Here is a 25,430-nt window from a genome sequence, read left to right as displayed (position 1 = left end):
TAACTTCCAGAGCGTTCCTCTGCATGTTTATATATTTAAAGTAAAAATTAGGATCATACTTTACTGTCTTGTAATACGCTTTTTAGTATATGAATAAATTTTTAATTACTCATGTTATTTTATTGTATGACTATATTTCCAGAGGAATTTAAAAACCCATCCAGAAATTTATTAATTTTTAAAGTAAAAGCCAGCAGAAATCAAATTAATCATAGATATTTTATTTTACTTTGTTTCCAGTTTTTATATATATAATATATATTTATTTTTTATTTTTTTAAATACAGGGACAGAGATAGAGTCAGAGAGAGGGATAGATAGGGACAGACAGGAACGGAGAGAGATGAGAAGCATCAATCATCCGTTTTTTTGTTGCGACACCTTAGTTGTTCATTGATTGCTTTCTCATATGTCCCTTGACTGCGGACCTTCAGCAGACCGAGTAACCCCTTGCTGGAGCCAGCGACCTTGGGTCCAAGCTGGTGAGCTTTTGCTCAAGCCAGATGAGCCCGTGCTCAAGCTGGCGACCTCAGGGTCTCGAAGCTGGGTCCTCCGCATCCCAGTCCAATGCTCTATTCACTGCGCCACCGCCTGGTCAGGCTCTGGTTTATAATTTGAAAGAAGAAAATAACTGGGAAAATTAAAGTTTATCTTAATCTCACTATTTAAAAAGTCACTATCTTTATGTTTTGCATTCCAGTCCCCCCATATACATATATATATATATATATATATATATATATATATATATATTTTTTTTTTTTTTAATCAAAATTGCTCATTAATTAAAGAAAAATTTTAGGCCCTGACTGGATACTTTAGTTGGTTAGAGCATCGTCCTGTATTGCCTGGGTTGCAGGTTCAATCCCTGGTGAAGGCACATACAGGAACAGATTGATGTTTCTGTGTCTTTCTCTCTCTTTTCCTCTCTCTCTAAAATCAATAAATAAAATTTTAAATGGTACTTTTCTGCATACATTTGAAATTTGGAGAAGGGTCTTATATTGGGTTTTGCCAAGATATTCTGAGTAACTATCCAAGCGAACCAGTGGGAAATGAGAAGAAATAATGCAGCTGGGGCAAAGAGGCCGTGGGCCTTCTCCCCTGTTCCTCTCGCCCTCTCTGGAGCAGGGAAGAAGAAGGGGAGGCCGCTCGTCGCCCTGAGTCTAAGGCCACAGCAGGGCAGGAGGAGGTGGGAGTGGATTCTTTGTGTGACCGTAGGAGATGGAATTGTACCAGATTATATCAAGAGCCGAGGAAGTCATTTGCACTCCCTAGGGAAGACATGGACTTGAGGCAATTAGAATTTTCCACCTCTACTGTACAGAAGGGGCTCTTCTGTTATAGAGACATACACGGGAGAGAAAAGCCCAGATCTTTTTGGTGGTATCAGGAGAAACCTGAGAATGTGTTTATGAGGCAGCCCTTCCGAGGTCCCCTTGCAGCAGCTAATCAGCTGAGTTGGGGTTTTGAGAGGCTCTGCTTTTGGCGAGCAGCCTGGAGTCAGCTGCAGGAAGTCAGTTTCTATGGGAGAAGATGGGCACCAAGAAGGTGAAGCATTTTCTCAGAGAGCTCTTCAGATAGGAAGACCTCAGCAGCCAATGTAGACAAAGCGAAGCCTGAGCCTGTGAACGCCTCAAGGTGAGGAAATCAGTACCTAAGGACTACGGAGCACAGCCAACCAGCCTTTTCCAAATAATGCAAATGCTTAAGCTACAGCCAATCAAATATGTCCTTCCTTTTCTCTATGAAAGTCTTTTCCCCAACTTCTTCCAGTGGGTTGTTCCCAACCACTTCTGGTTTATCGCTGCCAAATTTGAGTCAACTTTTGTTCAAATAAACTCTTAAATTTTTTTTTTTTTTTTAAAGAGAGAAGCCCTGGTCGGATAGCTTAGTTGGTTAGAACATCATTCTGAAGTGCAGAGGTTGCCAGTTCAGTCCCTGGTCAGAGTACACACAGGAGCAGGTCAATTCCTGTCCCTCCCTCTCTCTCTCAAGTCAGTACAATACACATTACATTTATTTATTTTTTTAAAGAGAGAGTGAGGAAGGGCATATTTGCCCTGGCCAGATAGCTTGGTTGGTTGGAGCACCATCCTGATATGTAGGAATTGCCAGTTTGATCCCTGGTCAGGGCACATATAGAAACAGATAGATATTTCTGTCTGTCTTTCTCTCTCCCTTCCTCTCTCTAAAATCAATTGATTGATCAATAAACATAAATGAATAAATGGGGAGCATATATAATGCCCACCAAACCTAAAATATGGGAGGACCAATGGTGCTGGAGAGTTGCGTTCCCTTCCCCCGTTGTCCCTGGAGGCTCCCAGAGTGAGTGACCTCCTTCACTGTCACTTATAGTCCTGCCCTCTTCCCTGCCACGTGTCTTTCACTCTGGCACAGACATTTATGAAAACTGAATGCAGGTTCTAAGTGTGACTTCACTGAGTGGGGCCTGACAGTGTGGGCTCCGACCAGGTGGCACTGCTAGGGATCTCCCTGTTCCAAACTCTGCCCCCCTGACTGGTGTTCACTGTCCCCGCCTTTCTGTCTTCCTTCCCCTCCAGGGTTCTGGCTGGTGTGGACCATCATAATCATCCTGAGCTGCTGCTGCGTCTGCCACCACCGCCGAGCCAAGCACCGCCTTCAGGCCCAGCAGCGGCAACATGAAATCAACCTGATTGCCTACCGGGAAGCCCACAATTACTCAGCGCTGCCATTTTATTTCAGTACGTACACCCAAAGCACCCCGCCCCGCCCTGGGGAGCGCAGGACACACAAACCGAGCGTGTCATTGGCTAGGGCTCCGACGCATGGGCACTGGGGGTTTGCCTCCTTGCCCAGTGCAGAGCAGAGTTTTCAAAGAATAGGACTTGGGAGCGGTCCCATTTAGCATAGAGGAGCCAGTGCTGTGGCTGCAGCTCCTTGAAGCCCTGGGCCATTCCAAATCTCTACTGGCTGGTTCTGACCAGGACTCTGCTTCTCTGGCAGATTTTTTCCCCTTTGTATTGAATTTATTGAGGTGACATTGTTTAACATAATTATACAGGTTTCAGGTGCCCAATTCTACAACAGATCATCTGTACACCGAATTGTGTGTTCACCACCCCAAGTCAAGTCTCCTTCCATCACCATTTATCCCCCCTGTTCCCTACTCCACCTCCTCTTCCCCCCACTCCCCAGCAATCTGTGTCTATGAGTATTTTTTGTTTTTGCTCAATCCCTCTACCCCCTCCCCCCACCCCATTTAGCAGATTTTTTTAGGCAGGGGGTTGGATTGTATATGATGTGAATGAATTAAGATTTAGAGTTCAGCCCTGGCCAGTTGGCTCAGTGGTAGAGCGTCGGCCTGGCGTGCAGGAGTCCCGGGTTCGATTCCTGGCCAGGGCACACAGGAGAAGCTCCCATCTGCTTCTCCACCCCTCCCTCTCTCTTTCTTCTCTGTCTCTCTTCCCCTCCTGCAGCCAAGGCTCCATTGGAGCAAAGATGGCCCGGGTGCTGAGGATGGCTCTGTGGCCTCTGCCCCAGGCGCTGGAATGGCTCTGGTTGTGGCAGAGCAACGCCCCAAGATGGGTGGAGCATCGCCCCCTGGTGGGCATGCCGGGTGGATCCTGGTCGGGCGCATGCGGGAGTTTGTCTGACTGCTTCCCTGTTTCCAACTTCGGAAAAATACAAAGAAAAAAAAAATATTTAGAGTTCAGTGGTCACAAATCCTCCCATTTTGTTTACTGCCTGTTATATGCTGAGCAGAGGCTGCCATGAAAGGGGAGATGTTGGTGACATTGGGACTTTCTGAGTGACTCAATGAAGGGCACTCCCCTGACTTCCCTGGGCCTCCATACCTATGACTTCTCAAAGAGTCAGTGGAGGCCTAGCTGTGCAGCTTGTCCAAAGCCATTCTGCAGTGTGTTCTATAGAAAAAAGTGATCACAAATGTGGGATTTCACCTGTAGAAGGATTAAGTGCTTAGCACAGTACCTGGCATATAGTAATTGCTCAATAACTGCTAACAATTGTTGTTCTATTATAGTTAAATGATCAGTGCCTGAAGGCATTCAACACAAATGATAACTCTCCTGGCATGTTCTTAATACACCTTGGATGACAGGCCCTTTATCCTATCCTTCGCTGGTGAACCACCTGCTCTTTTTTTTTTTTAATTTTATTTACTCATTTTTAGAGAGAGAGAGAGAGGGAGAGAGAGAGACAGAGAGGGAGAGAGAAGAGAGAGAGACAGAGAGAGAGAAGGGGGGAGGAGCTGGATGCATCAACTCCCATATGTGCCTTGACCAGGCAAGCCCAGGGTTTTGAACCGGCGACCTCAGCATTTCCAGGTCGACTCTTTATTCACTGCGCCACCACAGGTCAGGCCTAAACCACCTGCTCTTGATCTGAGTCAGGATGAGGTTTGCCTTGTCTTTCCAGACCACCTCCAGCCACGCTAGAGTGAAAGACAACATAGAGTTCTAATCTTCCAGGAAAAGGCTTTCTGCTTGGCAAATATCAGTAAGGGCGGGGGAAGAAAGAAGTGATCAGAGAATCTTAAATTCTGGTCCCTGACCCTGAGGCCCATAGGACGTGGATGGAGGACAGTGACTGAGATGTGAGACGTGTGTGCATTTGGAAATGGGTCCATTCCAGGAAGAAATGACCCTTTGGCCACCCACCAAGTTGGCATGACCCTCTGCTTCACTCCAGACCAGACAGACAGAAGTCTGCCTGTGAGGCAGCTTTAGGGGATCTCGGGTGTCAAGAAGCTAGATTAGGTTTCTCCCACAGCCCTCTGCCCTGCCCAGGACCAAGAGCTGTAGCTCTCACTCGGTGGGTATGCTGGGGGTGGGAAGAGACTTATATTTAGTGTCTCTGTCCTAACAATTGCCAGTGCAGTAATTTCTCCTCCCTACCTCCCATTTCAGGGTTTTTGCCAAACTACTTACTACCTCCTTATGAGGAAGTGGTGAACCGGCCTCCAACTCCTCCCCCACCATACAGTGCCTTCCAGCTACAGCAGCAGCAGCTGTCTGCACAGTGTGTTCCCGCAGGCGGCAGCCCCCCAGGCGCCGACCCCACCAGGGGCTCCCAGGGGGCGCAGAGCAGCCCCTTGTCTGGGCCCAGCAGAAGCAGCACAAGACCCCCGAGCATCATTGCTGACCCTGAACCCTCCAGCTCCGAAGTGCCAGCCAACCTGGCAGCCACCAAAGCCACTGGAATGGAGCCCAGCAGCTCGGTGGCTGGCCTGGGGGAGCTGGCCCCTGGGGGTTTCCTGGACAAGGATTCCGAGTGTAAGGAGGAGCTGCTGAAAGATTACAGCTGCCACCAGGGCAGCGCCCTCCCTGACAGCAAGGAAAAGACGCCTGGTAGACATCGCCGCTTCACGGGTGACTCAGGCATTGAGGTGTGTGTGTGCAACCGGGGCCATCATGACGACGACCTCAAAGAGTTCAACACACTCATCGATGACGCTCTGGATGGACCCTTGGACTTCTGCGACAGCTGCCACGTGCGGCCCCCCGGTGATGAGGAGGAAGGCCTCTGCCAGCCCTCCGAGGAGCAGGTCCGAGATCCCGGGCACCCCCACCTGCCACGGCCACCCGCGTGCCTGCTGCTGAACACCATCAATGAGCAGGACTCCCCAAATGCCCAGAGCAGCAGCTCCCCCAGCTAGAGCAGGCCCTGCCTGCACCTGAGGACTTGGCAAAGCAACCAGGGTGGGGAGAACCACGGGACAAGCATTAAGTGACTTTCGGAGAAAGTGGTACAGCCACTTGAGTCTTTTTTTCTTTCTTTCTTTTCCCCCCTTTGTTCCTGCATTTTCCTACGTCTCCAGGTACTGTTTGGGGTGTGGGTGCCTCTCCCCACAGGAGCACAGTGTGTGGAGGGCCGAGAAGTTGGTTCTGTGACTCATTCCTCATTCCCTGCCCCACTCTCCTTCTCCTTTCCAAGTCACATCTCACCACCTGCCTGGGGCAGAGATGTGTGTTTAGGAAGTCCCCAAGGAAGGGGACTGAAACTGTGCCCTGAGGTGACTCTTGGTGATGGTGTGTATTTTTGCTCTGGTGTTAGTGTAAGAGATCCTTGCTCTGTCGTCCGGGAGAGGCAGTGGGTCTCAGCCGTGGGTGAAGGAAGCCCACGGAGACCCAGGTGATGTCCCCCCTCGCTGCCAGTGTCTGCAGAACTGGACGTGGGCTAATCCTGTGGGGGGGGGGGGGAGCTGACAGGCAGCTGTGTGGGAGGTGGGTAAGGGCTTGCTGCCTTCCCAAGCTCCAGGTGACGAGGTCGGTGCATCACAGCACCCTTGAGGGGCCCTGCCGCACACTCGGGCTGGCTGCAGATGGGTTCAGGTGTGGACGAGTGTACTGCCTTCTCTAGGTTTTCTTAAAAAAAAAAAAAAAAGTAAAAAGAACCAAAGCGAGTTGAAAACAACAACTTCACCAGTGGGCAGGAAGAATTCTGTTAGGAAGAGGGGAGCCTGCAGTGCTTTCCCAGGTGGGCTGGCAGAGAGCCAGCGCGGACGAGCCAGAGGAGATGGTTTGCGTGCGGGTCGGGTGGAGGCAGCTCTGGGACTTCCGAGGGGCGCGGGAGGCTCCCGCCGTGGCAGCGGGCAGAGCTGCAGCTTTCTAGTCTCTGCCCTGTATTCTGTGACCAGGGCCCGCCCCCCACCCAAGCACGGTCAGCGGGCCTTCATGTCTCGCTGTTAAATGAACAAATAAGGCTGTGGGTCCTAAGGAAGGGCAGCCCCATAGCCTGGCTCTCACAGTATTTTCTCTTGATTCTGAATAAGTTTTTTTTTGTTTTTTTGTTTGTTTGTTTCTAACTGACCACTTGGAAAACGATGCCTTGGTTATCTGTGGTTTCATGCCTTTTCCCTCCTCCCTACCCCTTGTGAGTGGGGTAACAAGTCATTGTTGTCTCCTATGTAAAGAGTCTGGTGGCCCAGGGAGGGGGGTGAAGGGTTACTGGATCCTTATTACCGTAGTTTGGCTTCAGATAACCAGTTGAGCTTTGGTAAGAATAATCTGAAGGGAGAAAGCAAACAGCCCAAACGAACATTCCCTGCCCAGCCCTGTTCATATGAAGAGTTTGGTCCTTCCCCCTCTTGAACAATGACATTTAGACTAGGCATTGACGTTGTGAAGAGAGGAAACAAATATATATGTATACAAAAACAGACAAATCCAAGGCTGTGAGGTGAACAAATGTCTGCGTTTGGAGCCCACAAAACCAAAATCCATGTTGAACAAAGTGAAGTCCGTATACAATGTTTTGGATAACCTGTGTGTGTCTGTTCGTTGTGTATGAGCCCCCAGCCCTGTTTTCCTGTGAATATACTTTGAATGGCAGCCATCTGCTCACATTAACCACACGTTTGGAGCAAACATGGCCCTCTCAAGGTAATTTATTTTATGCATTTACTGTTTACTGAACAAATGTCTGACTGTGTACTCGGGTGTATTCAGCAGCATTGTCGACGGCAGTCCCCAGTGTTTGCCAGAGACACTGTCCTCGAAGTAGAGGTTGTACTCTACCCATCACTGCAGTTTGCACATTGCTCCGTGGACACTCGGAGGCCTGTGTTCTGTTCCCTGTAAGTGGAAACGTGCTCTGAACCTGCCTGCCTCCCTCCGCTGCTCCTCGCCCTCGGTATCAGCCCCCTCGGGGGTTTTCACAACCACTCGAGACACAAGGTGAAGGTGGAACTTTAGACAGAAGCTTAATTGGATCTTCAGGGACAAGCTTGGACTAGCTGTGGCCCAGATGTCAGCCCTGCCCAGAATTGCTAGGAGGGTTTGGCAGACACAGGGCTCACCTCCCTCTGCTGCGGTCCAGTGCACGCAAGCCAGCCGGCGTGTGGCGTGAGTGGGCGGGCGCGTCAGCAGCCCTTGGTGGCCTTTTCTTCCACCATTAAAAATAAAAAATCCCAAACAACTCACTGAAGTGTCTCCAGGGAGAACCAGTTTTACCAAAATGAATCCTCCTTCAGTTAACTGATCAAATGGATGAGCTCTGGCCCTTCGTTTCCTTCCCCCGTTAGAGTGGGGAACTGAGTATTCAGGTTTACTGCAGCACCCTACCCTTAAGGCTGAAGAAAATAATGGAACCGGCGGAGCTGGGCTTGATTACAGCAGTCCCAGGCTGTCCCCACTCCAGGAGGCTTCCCTGTGTGCAGAGAGAGGTGGAAATGGGGAGTTGAGGGTCTAGTTAAGAGGCCAGGGAGATTTGATTGTTTGGTTTTCCAGATGAATGAGAGGGAGTGGATTGGTCGAGGGTTTGGTGCTACAGTCAGATTTGCAAATGCTAACACATTCCTATGTGAGGCACATCACCATTTGTCAGTTATTGTGAATATGTGTATTTTAAGCAATAAGATTCAGCTGGTCAGACCTTTCTGGGCAGTCTCGGTGACGCATTTCCTGTGCTGTGATTGTTCTGAAGACAGTGTGGCTCTAACCACTGTGAGAAGCCCAAATAAAATCAATCCCAAAAGCTCGGCTGTGCCTTTTTCTTAAAGCATTTTGTACCTTTTTCCTCCACCTCAGACTTCAGGGAGTCACACCCCCAGATTTCCTAACTGCGTGTGCTTTTCCCCTCCCCACACGGGCTGAGAGGAGTCACATAGCGGATAAGGATAGGCTCTCAGACCGGGAGCAAGCCGGTACTGTTGCTGCTGCTGCCAGGCTTTCTGCTGAGGGTATACAGCTACTGTTTCAATGCTCTGAAGTCCCACAAACAGGTTAAGATCAGATGTAGAAAAGCAGAAACAAGTATTGTCAGATACTTCAGAGCTAAAACCTGACATTCAAAAGGAAGCAAGCACTCTGAAATCTCTCTTAATATGATAAAAACATGGATGGGTGCTTGGCTTTGGAATATATATATTTTTAAGAGCAAGAGAAATGAGAAGCATCAACTCAGTTGCATCACTTTAGTTCTTCATTGATTGCTTCTCAGTCAAGGGGTCAAGTGGAGCCAATGACCCCTTGCTCATGCCGGTGACCTCGGGCTCAAGCCAGTGACCTTTGGGCTCAAGCTGGTGACCCTGTACCCAAAGCTAGTGAGCCTGCACTCAAGCCGGACAAGCCTGTGCTGAAGCCAGTGACCTTGGGTTTTCGAACCTGGAACCTTAGCATCCCAGATCAATGCTCTATCCACTGTGCCACCAGCAGTCAGGCATTGGCCTTGGAATTTAATATGCAAGATAGGTAGTGGCGAGTCTTCCCCATGGTGTGCAGCCTGTGCTGGATGCTAAGGAGAATGCAAAAGAAATATTGAAGACAAGGCTCCGTGCCTTCTAGAAGTCAATTAGAGTTAGGAAGACAAAAACATACCCATGTGACATAGCTAATAGGATGAGGTAGAGTTGTAGTGAGCAGTACAAATTCAGAGACTGGAGAGCCACAGGAGGTAGTTTGAGGTCTTGAATACCAGACAGGGAACTCAGAACTGATTAAGGTGGGGGGGGGCACTGGTATGCCAACATCTGCCATCATGGGGCAATGCTTGTTTCCTAGGACTCACTGTCATTTTACTCTCAATTTAAGACTGTTCTGTTAGAACATGGAGTCAGGTTTCAGTCCCTGCTCAAAGGGAAGAAATAGCCAAACCCAGCAAGTCTGGGGCAGCCTGCAGGTGGGCAAAACAAGAGGACAAGGTGAGACCCTCCCGGAAGGGCTCCCTGCCTCCCCGGGTGGAGTGTCACACGAGGGATGCCGGCAGCGGCCAGAGCACGTTCTCCCATAGCTTGAGTTCACTCTGCCGTCAGCACTTGTTTCCAAGAGTCCAGTGTAAGCCAGACATGTCCCTTCTGCCATCTTTGACCCTGGGCCAGAGGACACTGCCCTGGCCCTTCAGTGACTCTAAGTGGAATGGTTGCTTCCTTGGTCTGTCTAAGCTGTTGGGCTCCTCCAAGTAACCCCAAGGGAGTCCAAAAGCATCTGGAGTCAGTTTTGTTTTAAAAGCACAGGGAAGAACTGCAGGAATACTTCATCCCTGCCTTTTAAAATCAAATATATTTGAGTGGCAGAAAAACGTACATTTACAGATTGCATGTAGAGACTGTGCATGTGCCCTTGATGCTCTGGTCACTGAGTTCATCTCCCAGGTGACTTTCAGTGGAGACAGTACCAGTGCTTCTGAAGCACAAACCAGAGTATCTTTGATGAACAAGAATTTCAAGAAAGTCCCCATTCTCCAGTTTCCTCTGTTTTACGGGAAGGGAAAAATAAGTTTCACTTCGGAGAAGGAGCAGGAAGGAGCTGACTGTTGGGCTAACCTGCTGGCAACTTGCTTGTGGCTGGACCTACCGGCAAAGGCAGTGGGTCCTGGGAGGTGTTGGGAAATAGGGTTTCTACCCTGCTGAGGAGTGACTGGCCTTAAGAGCTGAGCATTTACCGGGCACCTGCTATGTGCTAGGCATTGTTAATGTAAATATGCCTTAAACCTTCCTCCTCTTTAGAAGAGCAATGGTGCAGGGGTCCCCAAACTTTTTACACAGGGGGCCAGTTCACTGTCCCTCAGACCATTGGAGGGCCACCACATACAGTGCTCCTCTCACTGACCACCAATGAAAGAGGTGCCCTTTCTGGAAGTGTGGTGGGGGGCCAGATAAATGGCCTCAGGGGGCTGCATGCGGCCCGCGGGCCGTAGTTTGGGGATGCCTGGTAGAGAGCAAGAAAGGCGCATAAACAGTACCATTATGCTTTTGGTGCAGAGGACTCTGAAAGAGAATGTGCCCACCTGGAGGTTCAGGGCAGCCTTCTTGGAACAGAGACTCCTGCACTAAGCTTGTCCAGTGAAGAAAGGTGTGAAGGGAATTCTAGGCCAATGTTCAGTCTGTAGATTATTGAGTGCCCAATGTGTGCCAGGTACTGAAAAGCACAAGAAGCATGGCAGGTCTCAAACAGGAGGGTGTGTATGGCTGTCAAGTCGAAAGCTGTGAGCAATTTAATTGTTCTAGATAATTGCATTCTGGGAAGTGACAGGAGATAAAGCTGAAGGGGTAAGCTGGTAATAAAAATAACTTGTCTTTATTGTTTCATTTGTTGACTATTTATAACAATGCTGGGACTTGTGTCAGCATCTTACCTACATTTAAAATTTTATTTTCCATTGATTAGAGAGAGAGGAAGGGGAGAGAGGGGGAGGGAGGGAGAGAGAAACATCAACTTGTTGTTCCACTTAGTTGTGCATTCATTGATTGCTTCTCTTATGTGCCCTGACCAGAGATAGAACCCACGACCTTGGCATGCCAGGACAATGCTCTGTCCACTGAATCACCTGGCCAGGGCCTTTACCCACAATTTTAAGTTTTAGCCTCAAAACAGCCCTTTGCCATGTGAACTGTCTTTATTCCTGCTTGATTGATGAGATTGAGGCATTCAGAGGTGTTAATTAACTTGTCCAAGATCACACAGCTGATAAGGGTAGAGCCAGAGTTTGAACCCAAATCAGTTGACTCCAAAGCCCAGGCAGTCCACCAGTTGGTGGGATAGTTGTAATGTCACTTGAAGAAATTTCAAGTATGAGAAGGAACCAGAGAAAGGTATACTGAATAGGAGAGTGGCCTGGTGAAAGGTGAGCCAGACACCCTTTCCTCAGAAGCTACGTCATCCCCTGGCCCCTCCCCCTTGCACTGCCGTAGCCCTCCAAGGCCCCGCTCAAAACCAGGCTTCTCCTAACTGGCCCCTCTGTGCTGGAATGGTCTGCTCGGGACAGGTGGTGCCCGCTGCAGATCAGCTCAGCTTCCACGGGGAGGTGTGATCTCTTGAAAAGATTGTAAAATTTTTTACAGAGACAGAGAGAGAGTCAGAGAGAAGGATAGATAAGGACAGACATACAGGAACAGAGAGAGATGAGAAGCATCAATCATCAGTTTCTCATTGCAACACCTTAGTTGTTCATTGATTGCTTTCTCATATGTGCCTTGACCGTAAGCCTTCAGCAGACCGAGCAACCCCTTGCTCAAGCCAGCTACCTTGGGTCCAAGCTGGTGAGCTTTGCTCAAACCAGGTGAGCCCACGTTCAAGCTGGCAACCTCGGGGTCTCGAACCTGGGTCTTCTGCATCCCAGTCCGATGCTCTATCCACTGCGCCACCACCTGGTTAGGCTGTGTCTGTTTCTTGCAAGAGGGTTTTGCTCTCCCTCTGAGGAGATAAAGAGAGCTTTGGGTGGCTGGTGAGGGCAACGGGGATTCATCTGATCTGAAGTCGCCCCTCACTTGGTGTAAGCCCACTCCTCAGCAGTTTGACCTTTCATTGCACATCTCACCAAGAAGTCTTAAGAGACCCAATCCCGGAAAGGTTACAAAACACCCTCAGTGTGGGAACCAGGAAAAGTTGTCTCAGGGCCCTCCCCTGACTCCTGGCTGCCAGCCTGCCCTGGCCCTGCAGGGGAGGAGGGAGCAGCAGCAGGGCCCTCTGGGGCTGCCCGAGCAGGCTTTTGGACGTCCTGTCCTTCGGAGGGACTGTCTGGACACCCATGCTCCTCCTCCTGACCAAGCCAGCTGCCTTTGGGAGGTTTGTATAAACCCTTAAAGAAGGACTTATTTTGTGGCTCTGGATACAGGCAGTGACAAAACGCTAGTATTTATGGGGAGGCACTAAACACCTTACGTATTTGGTCCTCAGCAACACTCTGAGGTTGCTGGTGCTATTTCTACGCACACCTCAGTCACCCATATTACAGATGGAAAGCTGGGGTTTAAGAGGGCCAGGTAAGTTGCCCACGGTTATTCCATCTGTAACTGACAACGCCAAACTCGCCTTCACAGCCTGACTTCTTACCTCTACCTGTGGTCAGTGTGGACTCCCGCTCACAGGACCTCTGCTGCTTTACCCTCACTGAACCTTAGGTAATGGACAGCACAGGAGGTAAGCAACCCCACTGTACAGGTGAGGAAGGTGGGGTTCAAGAAGCTAGCAATAGGCCTAAGATCCAGGGCAGGAAGCCTGGAGTCTGGGGGCGGGAACTGGGTCCTCTCCACCTCGCTCTGTGATTGGTTCCTGTCCTACAGAGAGGACTCTTCGCTTGCTTCAGGTTTTGTGGCCATCAGAGGCCGACCAGCGCCCCCTCACCCACCCATGCTCCACACCAGGGTTACCAGAGCGGGGTTCCCTCCCCTCAGAATGAGGACTGCGGGGAGCTGCTCTGCTGAAGAACTGGCCAGCTCACTTCTCCTAGGAGGCCAGCTCTTAGCTCCAAGAGCTGATTATGAAATTGTCAGGAATTTTATGAGCTGTAGTAGATGGTATTTACTATATAATATAATGGTAAATAACACATAATACAACTGTGCATCTCTTCCCAACTCTGTGGTCAGTGACATCACATTGGTGGCTTGCCTCAGTCACGGTGGAAGTGTTTACATCATGGTACTCACACACTACACATCAGGACTATTCCCCACCACCAGTGCCAGAGCACGGTGAGTCAATGTTTATTCACCGTCACCTCACTGGTTAATGGCAGTCTGAGGCTTGACAGGTGACCGGGATCTTGGCAAAGACCTTCCAGCTTGTCTAAAGATCTGAGCTTCCTTCCAAATAAGGAGATGGAGTCCAGTTATCACTGGACCAATTAGCCAAGTGACGTAGAGCATTTGCTTCAGTCCTCTTGCGTGACTAACCTACTTGTCAGGTGAGGTGTGCAGGATAAAGAACACAAGAGGGCTTAGACTTTTTTTTTTTTTTTTTTTACAGAGACAGAGAGAGAGTCAGAGAGAGGGATAGATAGAGACAGACAGGAACAGAGAGATGAGAAGCATCGATCATCAGTTTTTTGTTCCAACACCTTAGTCGTTCATTGCTTTTCATATGTGCCTTGACCGTAGGCCTTCAGCAGATCGAATAACCCCTTGCTCGAGCCAGCGACCTTGGGTCCAAGCTGGTGAGCTTTGCTCAAACCAGATGAGCCTGCACTCAAGTTGGCGACCTCGGGGTCTCGAACCTGGGTCCTCTGCATCCCAGTCTGACGCTCTATCCACTGCCACCACCGCCTGGTCAGGCAAGAGGGCTTAGACTTTTAAATTTTTATTTATTAATTTTAGAGATAGAGGAAGGGGGAGAGAGAGAGAAACATTGATTTGTTGTTCGACTTATTTATGTATTCATTGTTGATTCCTGTATGAGCCCTGACAGGATTGAACCTGCAACCTTAGCATATCAGGACGACGCTGTGACCAACTGAGCTAGCTGGCCGGGGTTGAGAGGGCTCAGTCTTGAACTCCAGAGATATAGGGGTACACAGTGTCCTTTGGAGACACCACACCCATTTTGAGAACAGGCAGGTGCTCAGAGGCACGTGGGATTTAGTACCATGAAACAGACCCTGAGGGCTAACGCGGGACAGTCATGGTGGGCTGGGGGTCCTGAAATACGTCCTGAGGCTTCACTCCGAGACTCTGGTGGGGAGGATTTAGGTCAGTGGGCGACGGCCTTGCAGGCAGGGGAAGGGCAGTTTGGGCAGGAGTCAGAGTTCACGAGGTCATCTCCTGGAAGGACACTCAGCCCTGTCCTCTTCCTGGCCAGACGCCTGAGAGCCCTTCTGCATGGACACGGGCCAGGTAGGAGAGCATATCTGGCTCTTCATCCTGTATCATTGACGTCTTGGGTTCTGGTCCCAGCCCTGCTGCTTAGTAGCTGTGGGACTTAGAGCAAGTCACCTCCCTGCCCCATCCCCTGCTCACCCCACTGGCCCTCAGTTTTGTCATCTTCAAAATGAAAGGCTAGTCTCATTCTCCTGCCAGTCAGTGATCTGATTCACTAGTGGGAGAGTAAATGTTTCCATCCCAGTTACTCTCGCCTGGTGCTTGAACTACTAGACCCTTTGCTAGTTATTTGTCTGTTCATCATTAGTCTGCAAAATACTTTTCAAATTTTGAGCAAATTTGGAATACTTAATTCTTCCCCAGCCAACCCGCTTTCCCCTGCTTTGAGCTGTGGGTAGCTTGGCACTAGGCCAGTAGCCAGCTGATGGGAGCAGAGGAAGGGGCAGTGGGAGGGGGGGTCTCCAGTTTAACCCATTCCCATCAGTTCACTGTGGTGTCTGTATCTCTCCAGCCTGCTTGTGATGGAGGCTGGGGTCAGCTACAGCTGTCTACAAACTATCCTACGGGCTTTCAGCAAGGTGCTGGGGTCACTGGCCAGTGAAGGGAATGGTGCACTAGTTCTCTGAAGGGAGAAGGTGCTGCTGTGATGGAAAACCTCTTCCCTCCCTCCTCTCAGAGGATGCCCTGGTTTCTTCTCTCTGAAAGCTTGGCCAGGTGGGGTCTCAGCCTTGCCCGGCTGGTTCTTCCAGAGCTTCGTCCAGTCATAAGGGAAGGACAGGAGCATTGATGATCTGACCCTGGTCTGCCTGGCACCAGAAAGCTGGCTAAAGATCAGGGGCATCTCAGGACATCCTTTACTCACAGAGTGGCCAGTGGCCAGGTTTAAAGACGCTGGTTTCAAAGTTTGAAGAAGTCTGGGTTCCATTTTCTAGCAAGACTTTTGTAGACTCCCTGGGGTTGTGGAGTGGGGAGCAGGGCAGAAGCCGGGCACTTTAGCAAAAGGCCCCTGCAGAATCCCTGCCCTGGCAGCGTCTACCCCAGGACAGGACAAGGGAAAGGAGACCTGCTGGTCATTAGGGATCAAGACAGGAGGGATGGGTAGGGTAGGGGTGGGTTGAGTTTGTGGATTACACACACTCCCCCACCAAAACACTGCGGTACATGCAGTCAATGCCCACCAAAGCAAACAAGTACATGCAGTCGATACCTACCAAAGCAAAGATCATTGCTCTGCTATCAAAATATAAACTCAATCCCACCACTTCTTGCCATCTCAGCTGCTGTCGCCAGCACAGCCTCCTCTTCTTCCCTCCCTGCCCCCCACCTTCATCCCTCTGTAGCCCAATCTCCACTTAGCAACTAGGGTGATCTTTTAAAAATATAAACCAGACCTTCCCACTTACGTCTTTAAACCCTTCAGTGACTACCTCGCTCAGTTGGGATAGAAACCTATATTCCTTCCTGCTAATTTCAAAGTTTCCGTGAGACCTGGCCCCTGTCTCCAGTCTGACCTCATCAGGGACCACTCCCCCCTTCCTTTGCTTTGCTCTGCTCTGCTCTGCTCTGCTCAGTCACACTGACCTCTCCCACCTCGAGAACGTCTCGCCTCCTGTTCCCTCCGCCAGGGGGCGCTATCGCCAGGTTTTCCACACCTCCCCGACCACTTGTTTACAGGGGCCCCGCCCCGCCTCCGCTCGACTCTTTTCAGATGAGATCGGGCGCTTCAGGGTGGTATGGCTGAAGACGCCTTCGACTCTTTTCAAATCACCATCCCCTGGTATCATGGACTTCAAAGTACTGACATATCTCTGAAATGCTTACTTATTTGTCAGCCTTACTAGAAATGTGAGCTTCAGGAGACCAGGGAGCTGGGGTGCCCAGGGACAGCGAGCGGCACATAGGAAGTGCTTAATAAAATGTTTATTGAACCTGACCAGGCAGTGGTGCAGTGGATAGAGCGTCGGACTGGGATGTGGAGCATGCAGGTTCGAGACCCCCGAGCTGGAGCGCGGGCTCATCTGGTTTGAGCAAAGCTCACCAGCTTGGACCCAAGGCCCCTGGCTCAAGCAAGGGGTTACTCGGTTTGCTGAAGGCCCGCGGTCAAGGCACATATGAGAAAGCAATCAATGAACAACTAAGGTGTTGCAACTAAAAACTGATAATTGATGCTTCTCATCTCTCTCCGTTCCTGTCTGTCCCTATCTATACCTCTCTCTGACTCTCTCTCTGTCTCTGTTAAAAAAAAAAAAAGTTTATTGAGTGAGTGAACAAATTAAATGGATGAGCTGCTCACAACCTTTTTTGTTTTCCCAGAGAAGGATAATTTAATGATATTAAGGAATATATATAATAAGTTCAGGGACGTTCTTAAGAAAACCGTTCGTATATGCACGTCACTGTCGGGGCTGCAGGGTGGAAAAGAACGAAGAGCAGGCCGGGAGGAGGGGGGTGGCCGGCAGGGTGGAGGAGCACCTCTAATTCTGTGTTATGGGGACACACACGGTGGATCGTCAGGTACGGCTTCTAGGCGCTGCCCTCACCCTGCGCTTCCTTCCAGGCCTGGCGCACCTTAATCTTCACTTTGTACGAGTCAATCAGAAAGACTACATTGGGGATGCCCTCCAGGGCGGGCAGCTGCCCGTCGTCCGGGACCTCCAGGTCGAACCTCTGCAGCATCCAGGACATGAAGAGGAAGAGGGCCTGGCGGGCCATGTTCTCCCCTACGCAGGAGCGGGGTCCTGCTCCGAAGGGCATGTAGCTTAAGGATGGGGAGATGAGCTGGCTCCTCGTGGGATCCAGGAAGCGCTCTGCGGACATGGGGACTGCGTCAGGCAGGGGCCAGGACGGGAGTCCGTAGAGGAGAACCTCTGCCCTGACTGAGGAGTCCCAGGCTGAGGGGCAGGGACAGCCTCGCTGGGGGAGCCCCGGCCTGAGGAGAGGTGCAGCTCTGCTCTCAGATGGCCCTTAATCACACAGAGGAAATGACATCTTCAGGAAAGACAGAAAGGGGGCAGCATCGACAGGTGGAAATGTCACACCCAAGAGGAGAGGGGGCCAACCTCATGAAGGCTTCTTAGAGGAGGAGATTTGCAGTTGGTGGGAGGAAAACGTAAGAAACCCAGCTGTGAAGAGTTTGGGTCAGTGGAGGGTAGAATGGGGGTGTAGTTGGAGGCGGGAGATTTCTAGGTGCCAACTTGGCAGAGGGGAAGTGGTGCTGGCATGGTGGAGCACAGATACCGGCTGGCAGTACCGCCTGGGACAGAACACGGACTCACCGGGTATGAACTGGTCGGGCCGGTGCCATTCCTTCTCATTGTGATGCAGTGCCCACAGATTGACGACGACATGTGTGCCCTTGTCAATGGTAAACTCTCCGATGCTGTCCCGGAGATGAGAGGAAAAGGAGAGGAAGAGAGGGTCTGGAGTGTTGTCCTCCCCCCGCCTGCTCGGCCCTGAGCCTCCACAGTCCCCCCACCGGAAGTAAAGGGTCCTCTTCTCCCTCAGGCCCACGCCGCCATCCCATCCACAGCCATGCCGGGTCCCGTGTGAACCCAGCTCGTCCCCAAGCCCTCCCCTCCTACAAGCACGCATGCACCAACACGTCTGTGTGTGCACACTGGTGCCTTTCAGGGACGTGGGCATGCACTCGGAGCTGGTGCAGTGAGTTTGTGCTGTGGCTGTCGGACTGAGAAGGGGCCCAGAGCAGCAGTCTTTCTTCCCCGACCACAGGTCTCTGGGGCGGCAGGCAGTTTCTGAGGGAGGTCGGGTAGATTTGTGGACTAGTCATTGGGCGCTAGTGGGTGGTGGGTACATTGATCAGTAGGGTCATGGTAAGATGACTGATAGTCCAAGGTGGACCAGCAAGGTGGGGGACTGGGGAAGTGGTGGAGGGCCATGGGGCTGGCAAGCCGTGGTGAATGCATCTTAGGGCTGGGTGCTATTGGGAGAGAAGGCGTACCTGGAATCAACGATAGCCTGGTGGGGGATGAGCGTGGGGGCCACAGGGCGGATGCGAAGCACTTCTCGGATGGTGGCCTCCAGCAGGACAAGGTGGTTCCGGTCACTGATAGTTGGCGTACGGCTGAAACCTACATTCTGGTCAATCTCCTCCTGGATCTTCTTTTGCAACTGGCGGCCAGAGAAGGGTGGATGTGACCAAAGTTCTTTTAAGCCCAGGAGAAGCATGGGCTTAGAGGAATCTTATTGTCAAATCTAGAAGAACTGGCCAGACCCTTCCCAGGGGTGGCTCGGCAGCTTAGGCTTTGCTTCCAGAAGATGGGCAGGAACTGCTTAGTAGGGATGGAGCAATCTAGTCATCCTGCATGAAAAGCCTGGGGGCCTTGAATCTCCCTCTCTCTGGGGTGAGTTGCATCTGGCTGGGGTCAAGAGTGGTTGGGAAGACTGGAGGAAGGAGAAGCCCACCTGAGGATTGTGCAGCAGGAAGGCCACAGTCCACTTCACCACAGAGGTGGTGGTCTCCAAACCGGCCCCGAAGATGTCTCCTATGGTAGCAAGAATGTGTCGGTCTGAAAGCAACTTCGAATCCTGATCTGAGCCAGTGTTGTTATTGCTTGTGTTCATCTTGGCTTGAAGTAGTATGTCCATCAAGTTAGTGACAGAGTCGCTGCTGAAGTTCTTCTATTTGAATAAGGTTGGGAAACGGTGATAAGGAAGGAGTCCAATCTGCCATACTTCCATCCTAGACTGGAGATACAAAGGCTTCTACCGCTTGGAGATGAGAAAATGGAGTGAGTCTAGTCAGGACCTATGAGCTTGTGGAGGTGAGGCAGTTCTAGGTCCTGTTAAAATTTGGGGTGGTGGTGGATGGGTTTCTTCTAGGATCCTCTTCAATTCCTCACTTCCCCACCCCTATTCATTAGTTAAGTCAGTTTTTATTGAGCACCTACTATGTGTCAGGCTCTCTGCTAGCAGCTGGAGATCCGATGATGTTCAAAATGGACCCCAACCCTGCTCTCGTGACACCTTCAACCTAACTCATAATCTCTTCTGCTCCATCACCTACCTTATATTTTTCATAGATTTCATTCAGCATATCATTTCGGATTTTAACAGCATTCCTCATTGTTTCCAGGGTTTTGTTGGGGAAAATCTGAAAAGTAGGAGGAAATGTCAAATCTATCCCTCTTGCATTTTGTTTCTATAGCTAACAATCCCTTCTGGAAATAGAGCCTAGCCTTTTGTCATTGGAGAGTTCCCACTCCAACCCCAACCTAGAGCCAACATGTCAGGCAAGAGGAGAACATAGAAAGGGACCATCAATGACAACTAGGACAATTCCAAACAAGGGAGAAGGGAGTGATTTCAACTTTCCCGTTCCTGTTCAATCAAACATCAAATACTGATGTTTACTTAGTAGGCTCTGTTGTGTGCCTAGCCTTTAGACCTGAGTCTGAAGCCTTGGACAAGTTTCTTTTTTTTTTTTTTTTTTGTATTTTTCTGAAACTGGAAACGGGGAGGCAGTCAGACAGACTCCCGCATGCGCCCAACCGGGATCCACCGTCACACCCACCAGGGGGCGATGCTCTGCCCATCCGGGGCATCGCTCTGTCCTGATCAGAGCCACTCCAGCGCCTGGGGCAAAGGCCAAGGAGCCATCCCCAGCGCCTGGGCCATCTTTTGCTCCAATGGAGCCTCGGCTGCGGGACTGGAAGAGAGAGACAGAGAGGAAGGAGAGGGGGAGGGGTGGAGAAGCAGATGGGCGCCTCTCCTGTGTGCCCTGGCCAGGAATCGAACCCAGGACTTCTGCACACCAGGCCGACGCTCCACCACTGAGCCAACCGGCCAGGATGGTTTTTTTTATTTATTTATTTTTTTAATTTATTTTTTACAGAGACAGAAAATGAGTCAGAGAGAGGGATAGACAGGAACAGACAGACAGGAATGGAGAGAAATGAGAAGCATCAATCATTAGTTTTTCGTTGCGACACCTTAGTTGTTCATTGATTGCCTTCTCATACATGCCTTGACCGCGGGCCTTCAGCAGACAGAGTAACCCCTTGCTGGAGCCAGCGACCTTGGGTTCAAGCTGGTGGGCTTTTTTGCTCAAACCAGATGAGCCCGCACTCAAGCTGGCGACCTCGGGGTCTTGAACCTGGGTCCTCTGCATCCCAGTCCGATGCTCTATCCACTGTGCCACTGCCTGGTCAGGCTGGACAAGTTTCTTTTTCTTTTTTTTTTTTTTTTGTATTTTTCCGAAGCTGGAAACGGGGAGAGACTGTCAGACAGACTCCCGCATGCGCCCGACCGGGATCCACCCAGCACGCCCACCAGGGGCGACGCTCTGCCCACCAGGGGGCGATGCTCTGCCCCTCCGGGGCGTCACTCTGCCGTGACCAGAGCCACTCTAGCGCCTGGGGCAGAGGCCAAGGAGCCATCCCCAGCGCCCGGGCCATCTTTGCTCCAATGGAGCCTTGGCTGTGGGAGGGGAAGAGAGAGACAGAGAGGAAGGAAGGGGTGGGGGTGGAGAAGCAAATGGGCGCTTCTCCTATGTGCCCTGGCCGGGAATCGAACCCGGGTCCCCCGCACACCAGGCCAACGCTCTACTGCTGAGCCAACCGGCCAGGGCCTGGACAAGTTTCTTAACTTCTCAAAGCCTGTATCTCATCTGTGTGGGAATAATAAAACCTACTTCCAAGGAACATGCCATGATTAACGCATGTGGAGTGCTCAATACAGCCCTGGCACATGGCAATTAGTAAATAATCGAGAGCCATTATTACATGTGCAACATGCAAGATTAAAAAGCTAAACCTGTCTGACCAGGCGGTGGCGCAGTGGATAGAGCGTTAGACTGGGACCTGGAAGACCCAGGTTCAAGACCCCGAGGTCACCAGCTTGAGTGCGGGCTCATCTGGTTTGAGCAAGGCTCGCCAGCTTGAGCACAAGGCACTGGCTTGAGCAAGGGGTCACTCACTCTGCTGTAGCCCCCGGTCAAGGAACATATGAGAAAGCAATCAATGAACAACTGAGGTGCTGCAATGAAGAATTGATGCTTCTCATCTCTCTCCCTTCCTGTCTCTCTGTCCCTATCTGTCCCTCTCTCTGACTCTCTCTGTCTCTATCACAAAAAAATAAAAATAAAAAGCTAAACCTGGCCCAGGCCAGTTGTCTCAGCGGTAGAGCATCGGCCTGGTGTGTGGAAGTCCTGGGTTTGATTCCCGGTCAGGGCACACAGGAGAAGTGAGCATCCTCCTCTTCTCTTTCCGCAGTCATGGTTCAAAGGGTTTGAGCAAGTTGGCCCTGGGCGCTGAGGGTGGCTCCATGGCCTCACCTCAAGCACTAAAATAGCTCTGTTGCCAAGCAACAGCAAAGTATCACCCAGTAGGGGGCTTGCCAGGTGGATCCCAGTTGGGGCGCATGTGGGAGTCTGTCTCTGCCTCCCCGCCTTTTACTTCATTAAAAAAAAAAAAGCTAAACCTATTTATGTACAGAAGTGGCAACATTTTAAGAGTCAGAGAAGGTAGAGGTCACTGGCTGAGAGGGCCAGAAAAAAGGTACGCAATAAGAAAAGAGAATTGGGGATGCTGTCAGGGTCTCCTGGGATCTGAAGATGGGGCCTGTTTCATCCTTACCTTCAATATAGGGAATACGTCTACCATGCTGCTCTTTCCCAGAGAGTTCATGATGCCTTCATTGTATCTCCGTATGGTGTTCAGAATAGGATGTTCATTCTTGTAGGAGGTATTGAAGCAAATGAAGCAGATTATGTTGGTCACCGCCAGGAAGAGAGGCAAGGACAAATCTATGGATTGTCCATTCTGGGTGGCCAGGAAGTCACAAAATGAACTGATTTCCTGACATACTGAGGGGAGAGAGGGACATGAGGCTGAGGAGTTAAGTAGCACCCTCACCCCATCTCTACCAGGTCCATCTTAGTCAGGGATAGATAACAGATGGCCACTAGATGGCAGCAGTAGCTAAGAAAAGGCTAGGTTGAGCCATCCATATCCCTCCTCACAGCCCCTTCCTCCCTCCAGAAGCCCAGGGCCAGTAGGGCACTTACGGATATTCTCTAGCTTCTGGTTGCCATCCTTGAACAAGGTAAAGGTGGCCAACACCAGCTTCCGATGCAGCTGCCAGGCAGCACCATAGTCGGCGAAGGCAACACCCTTTTGCTTGTCGGACAGGATGTCTAGAGACATCTTTGGAGAAGAGGAAAGGCTGTAGGAATTAGATACCACCCTCCTGCCTTTGCCCTGGGTCTCCTACACCCATTTCCATGCTCTAAGGAGAAGGAAGCTACCCACGACGCTGTGGGGCACCCCTGCTTCTCTGCACCATGATGGGAGGTCAGGGCCGAAGCCCATCTAACTCCCAATTCCATCGGAGGGACAGAGGAGAAAGAACACTCAGAATGCAAGGATTCTGGGGTTCAGTTAAATGACAGGGTGACCTCTGGGTCTCTCTTTTCTCATCAGTTTCTGACTCAGGAGGGCAGCTGTGGACAGGTTAAGCTCTCTGAATTGGGCCTGTCCCGGAGGCAGGAGTGTGTGTGTAGGGGTACTTGTAGAGATTGGGAGCTGCCCAGACCTGTGTCTTTCCCTGGTCCCTCTGTGGGCACCAGGTCACGGCAGCTCGTCTCATTCCTGTTCACCCTTCCACCGCACAGCTCTGTGCCCACCACAGGACCACGTCTGAAGAGTGCCAGATGTCTTGTCCACCCAGTTTGAACTTGGGTCAAGCCGCCTCTTTTCACAAGCATCCCAAAAAGCATACTAGCCCAAGCCTCCTCCTTCCTCTTTGCACTGGATAAAAGAGTTTAGCAGAGTTGAGAGGGAGGTAAGTGACCAGCAAACCTAGCAGGCTGGTTCAAGGAAAAACCAGTCAGCCCTTGGCTTGAGGGATGAGTGGCTGGAGAGCCCTGCCTGGGGTGTCCAGGGGAGTGCTCAGTGACAGGGCAGTGGGGTGGCATGTTGGCAGTGTCCTGGATGGCTAGCTCCCCACGCCCCCTCCTGGGGGCCACCAAAAGCTCTGTAGGATGGATCGTGGAAACGCTACCGTGGGTCAGCCCCTGGGAGCCGGAGCAGCTGGGACGGCTCCGGAGAAACAGCGGCCGAGCCTCCCAGACCAGGCTCTGCCCCTGCACCTTCCCACTGAGGTCGCTGGTTCGAAACCCTGGGCTTGCCTGGTCAAGGCACATATGGGAGTTGATGCTTCCTGCTCCTCCCCCTTCTCTCTCTCTCTCTCTCTCTCTCTCTCTCTCTCTCTCTCCCCCCCCTCTCTCTAAAAATCAATAAATAAAATATTAAAAAATTAAATTAAATTAAAAAGCATGCTATGACTCTGGCCAGTTGGCTCAGCGGTTCTCTGCCTCCCTGCTTCTTAACTTTAGAAAAATATGCTTGACCTGTCCACAGAGGACAGTATCACTACCCTCATTTCTCACATGAACAGTAGCACCCTTAAAGCTATTGATTGAGCCCTTCCTGTGCTGGGCACTGGGCTAAGGCTTTTGCATGCACTGTCTCAGCTAATTAGGGAAGCCTTAGGCTCAGACAGACATCATCCAGTTCAATGGGGAGATGACAGGAGTAGGCTCCCTGACTCCACAGGCTACGGCTCCCACCCTAATCCACCTTCTGGGCAGCCCAGAAAATGAGGTCTTCCTATAATTTTTTCTGCCTAGTTTAGAGGCTGGGTAGACCTTGAGGGGTTGCTCCCCAGCCATAGCCCTGCTAGGCTGTTTTAGGGAAGAATTATAGGTTGTTGGAGCTGGAAGGGTCGTTCCAGGCATGGCCTTAGCCCAAGAACTGAACAACCCCAGGAGGTGGTGAGAGAGGAGAGACAATAGGCATTGCTTACCACTTGGGGCCGCCCGGAGAAGTCTTTGCCTTTCTTGATAAGTGCCTCCTTTGCCAGCTGGTGGTGGCCAATCATCACTGTGGTCTTGCTACCCATACGCATGGAATAGATGGGGCCGTATTTTTCCTGCAGCTTGAAGAAGTTCACGTGCGGATGGCCATTTCTGGGGAGGAACGGCAGGCTGCCCACCACAGGCAGGGATGGGAGGCTCTTGGGGTACTTGGCACCAGGGCTCTTTACCGTGGGCCAAAAAAAATAGGCTAGAATGAGCAGCAAAAGAGCCAAGAGCTCCCACATGGTGGCTAGGTGCTTACAGGCAGGATGGACAGCCCTGGAGCGGAAGAGCTGCAGCCACTCTAGGGTGCAAGGAGGCCTTTTTAAGGACCGCTGTAATCTTCACCTTGACTTGGCGTTATCTCTTGCCTTGTGGAAGTTTATCCTGGAATACATCCAGGACCTGAGTCCTCTCCAAGAATGGGGAAAGGAAGGGGGAGCGGAGGCTTCCTCAAGGGCTGGCTTAACTCCAGGGAAAAACCTCTAAGGGAGGGGCAAACAAGGGGAGGACAGCCAGCCCCCTCCTAATCCCAAGGTTCACCAGAAGCAAATGGTATCTGGGTCAGGAATCAGGTCTGGGGCATCTCATGTTGTAGAATCAGAGTCACCAGAAAGACAACTGTCAGGAGTTGTCAAAGACATTTTATCTAGTCTTATTATGTTACAGTTAAGAAAAGCGAGGCTCTAAAAGGTCCAGCGATAAGAAATCACACAAGACAGTTATGACAAGGAACAAGATGTCCTGATTCATACTTTGCTTCCCTTTCTAGAGGCAGTGAAGCCCTGAGGTTGAGGGCATGGGCCCTAGAGTCAGATAGGTTGGGTTCAAATCCTAGCTTCTCCACTTTCTGGCTATATGATGATTTTTTAAAAATTGGTTTTATTGCCTGACCTGTGGTGGCGCAGTGGATAAAGCGTCGACCTGGAAATGCTGAGGTCGCCGGTTCAAAACCCTGGGCTTGCCTGGTCAAGGCACATATGGGAGTTGATGCTTCCAGCTCCTCCCCCCTTC

At 50.9% G+C, this 25,430-nt stretch overlaps 2 protein-coding genes across 3 annotated transcripts in view; one reads left to right on the top strand and one right to left on the bottom strand.

Annotated features, from left to right (window-relative positions):
- The window catches only part of WBP1L (WW domain binding protein 1 like), a 72,818-nt gene extending 64,331 nt beyond the window's left edge, over positions 1 to 8,487 (top strand). For both annotated transcript variants that reach the window (XM_066355963.1, XM_066355964.1), the window contains exons 3-4: positions 2,568 to 2,729; positions 4,917 to 8,487. In XM_066355963.1, the coding sequence (XP_066212060.1) occupies positions 2,568 to 2,729; positions 4,917 to 5,665 (911 nt within the window). In that variant the 3' untranslated portion in view covers positions 5,666 to 8,487. The remainder of the gene's footprint in view (positions 1 to 2,567; positions 2,730 to 4,916) is intronic.
- An 8,352-nt stretch (positions 8,488 to 16,839) lies between these two features.
- On the bottom strand, positions 16,840 to 24,729 carry CYP17A1 (cytochrome P450 family 17 subfamily A member 1). Its single transcript, XM_066355960.1, has 8 exons — positions 24,365 to 24,729; positions 22,566 to 22,704; positions 22,135 to 22,364; positions 19,566 to 19,652; positions 18,965 to 19,180; positions 18,501 to 18,670; positions 17,818 to 17,921; positions 16,840 to 17,349 (listed from the first exon to the last, which is right to left on the bottom strand). Exons 1-8 carry the CDS (start codon positions 24,659 to 24,661, stop codon positions 17,066 to 17,068), a joined length of 1,527 nt encoding a protein of 508 aa, XP_066212057.1. The 5' UTR covers positions 24,662 to 24,729; the 3' UTR covers positions 16,840 to 17,065.
- Between the last annotated feature and the right edge of the window lie 701 nt (positions 24,730 to 25,430).

The sequence above is a fragment of the Saccopteryx leptura genome, chromosome 13, assembly GCF_036850995.1.
Source record: "Saccopteryx leptura isolate mSacLep1 chromosome 13, mSacLep1_pri_phased_curated, whole genome shotgun sequence".
NCBI lineage: Eukaryota > Metazoa > Chordata > Mammalia > Chiroptera > Emballonuridae > Saccopteryx > Saccopteryx leptura.
This window is presented reverse-complemented; position numbering and strand designations above follow the sequence as displayed.

What these genes read in the sequence shown, in the direction of transcription:
- CYP17A1 (XM_066355960.1), bottom strand. Translation starts at nt 24,661, where the DNA reads ATGTGGGAGCTCTTGGCTCTTTTGCTGCTCATTCTAGCCTATTTTTTT. An exon ending in CCAGAAGCTAGAGAATATCC is followed by an intron (nt 22,365 to 22,565) that starts GTAAGTGCCCTA and finishes CTCTCCCCTCAG; the next exon opens with TATGTCAGGAAATCAGTTCA. An exon ending in AAATCTATGAAAAATATAAG is followed by an intron (nt 19,181 to 19,565) that starts GTAGGTGATGGA and finishes TTATTCAAATAG; the next exon opens with AAGAACTTCAGCAGCGACTC.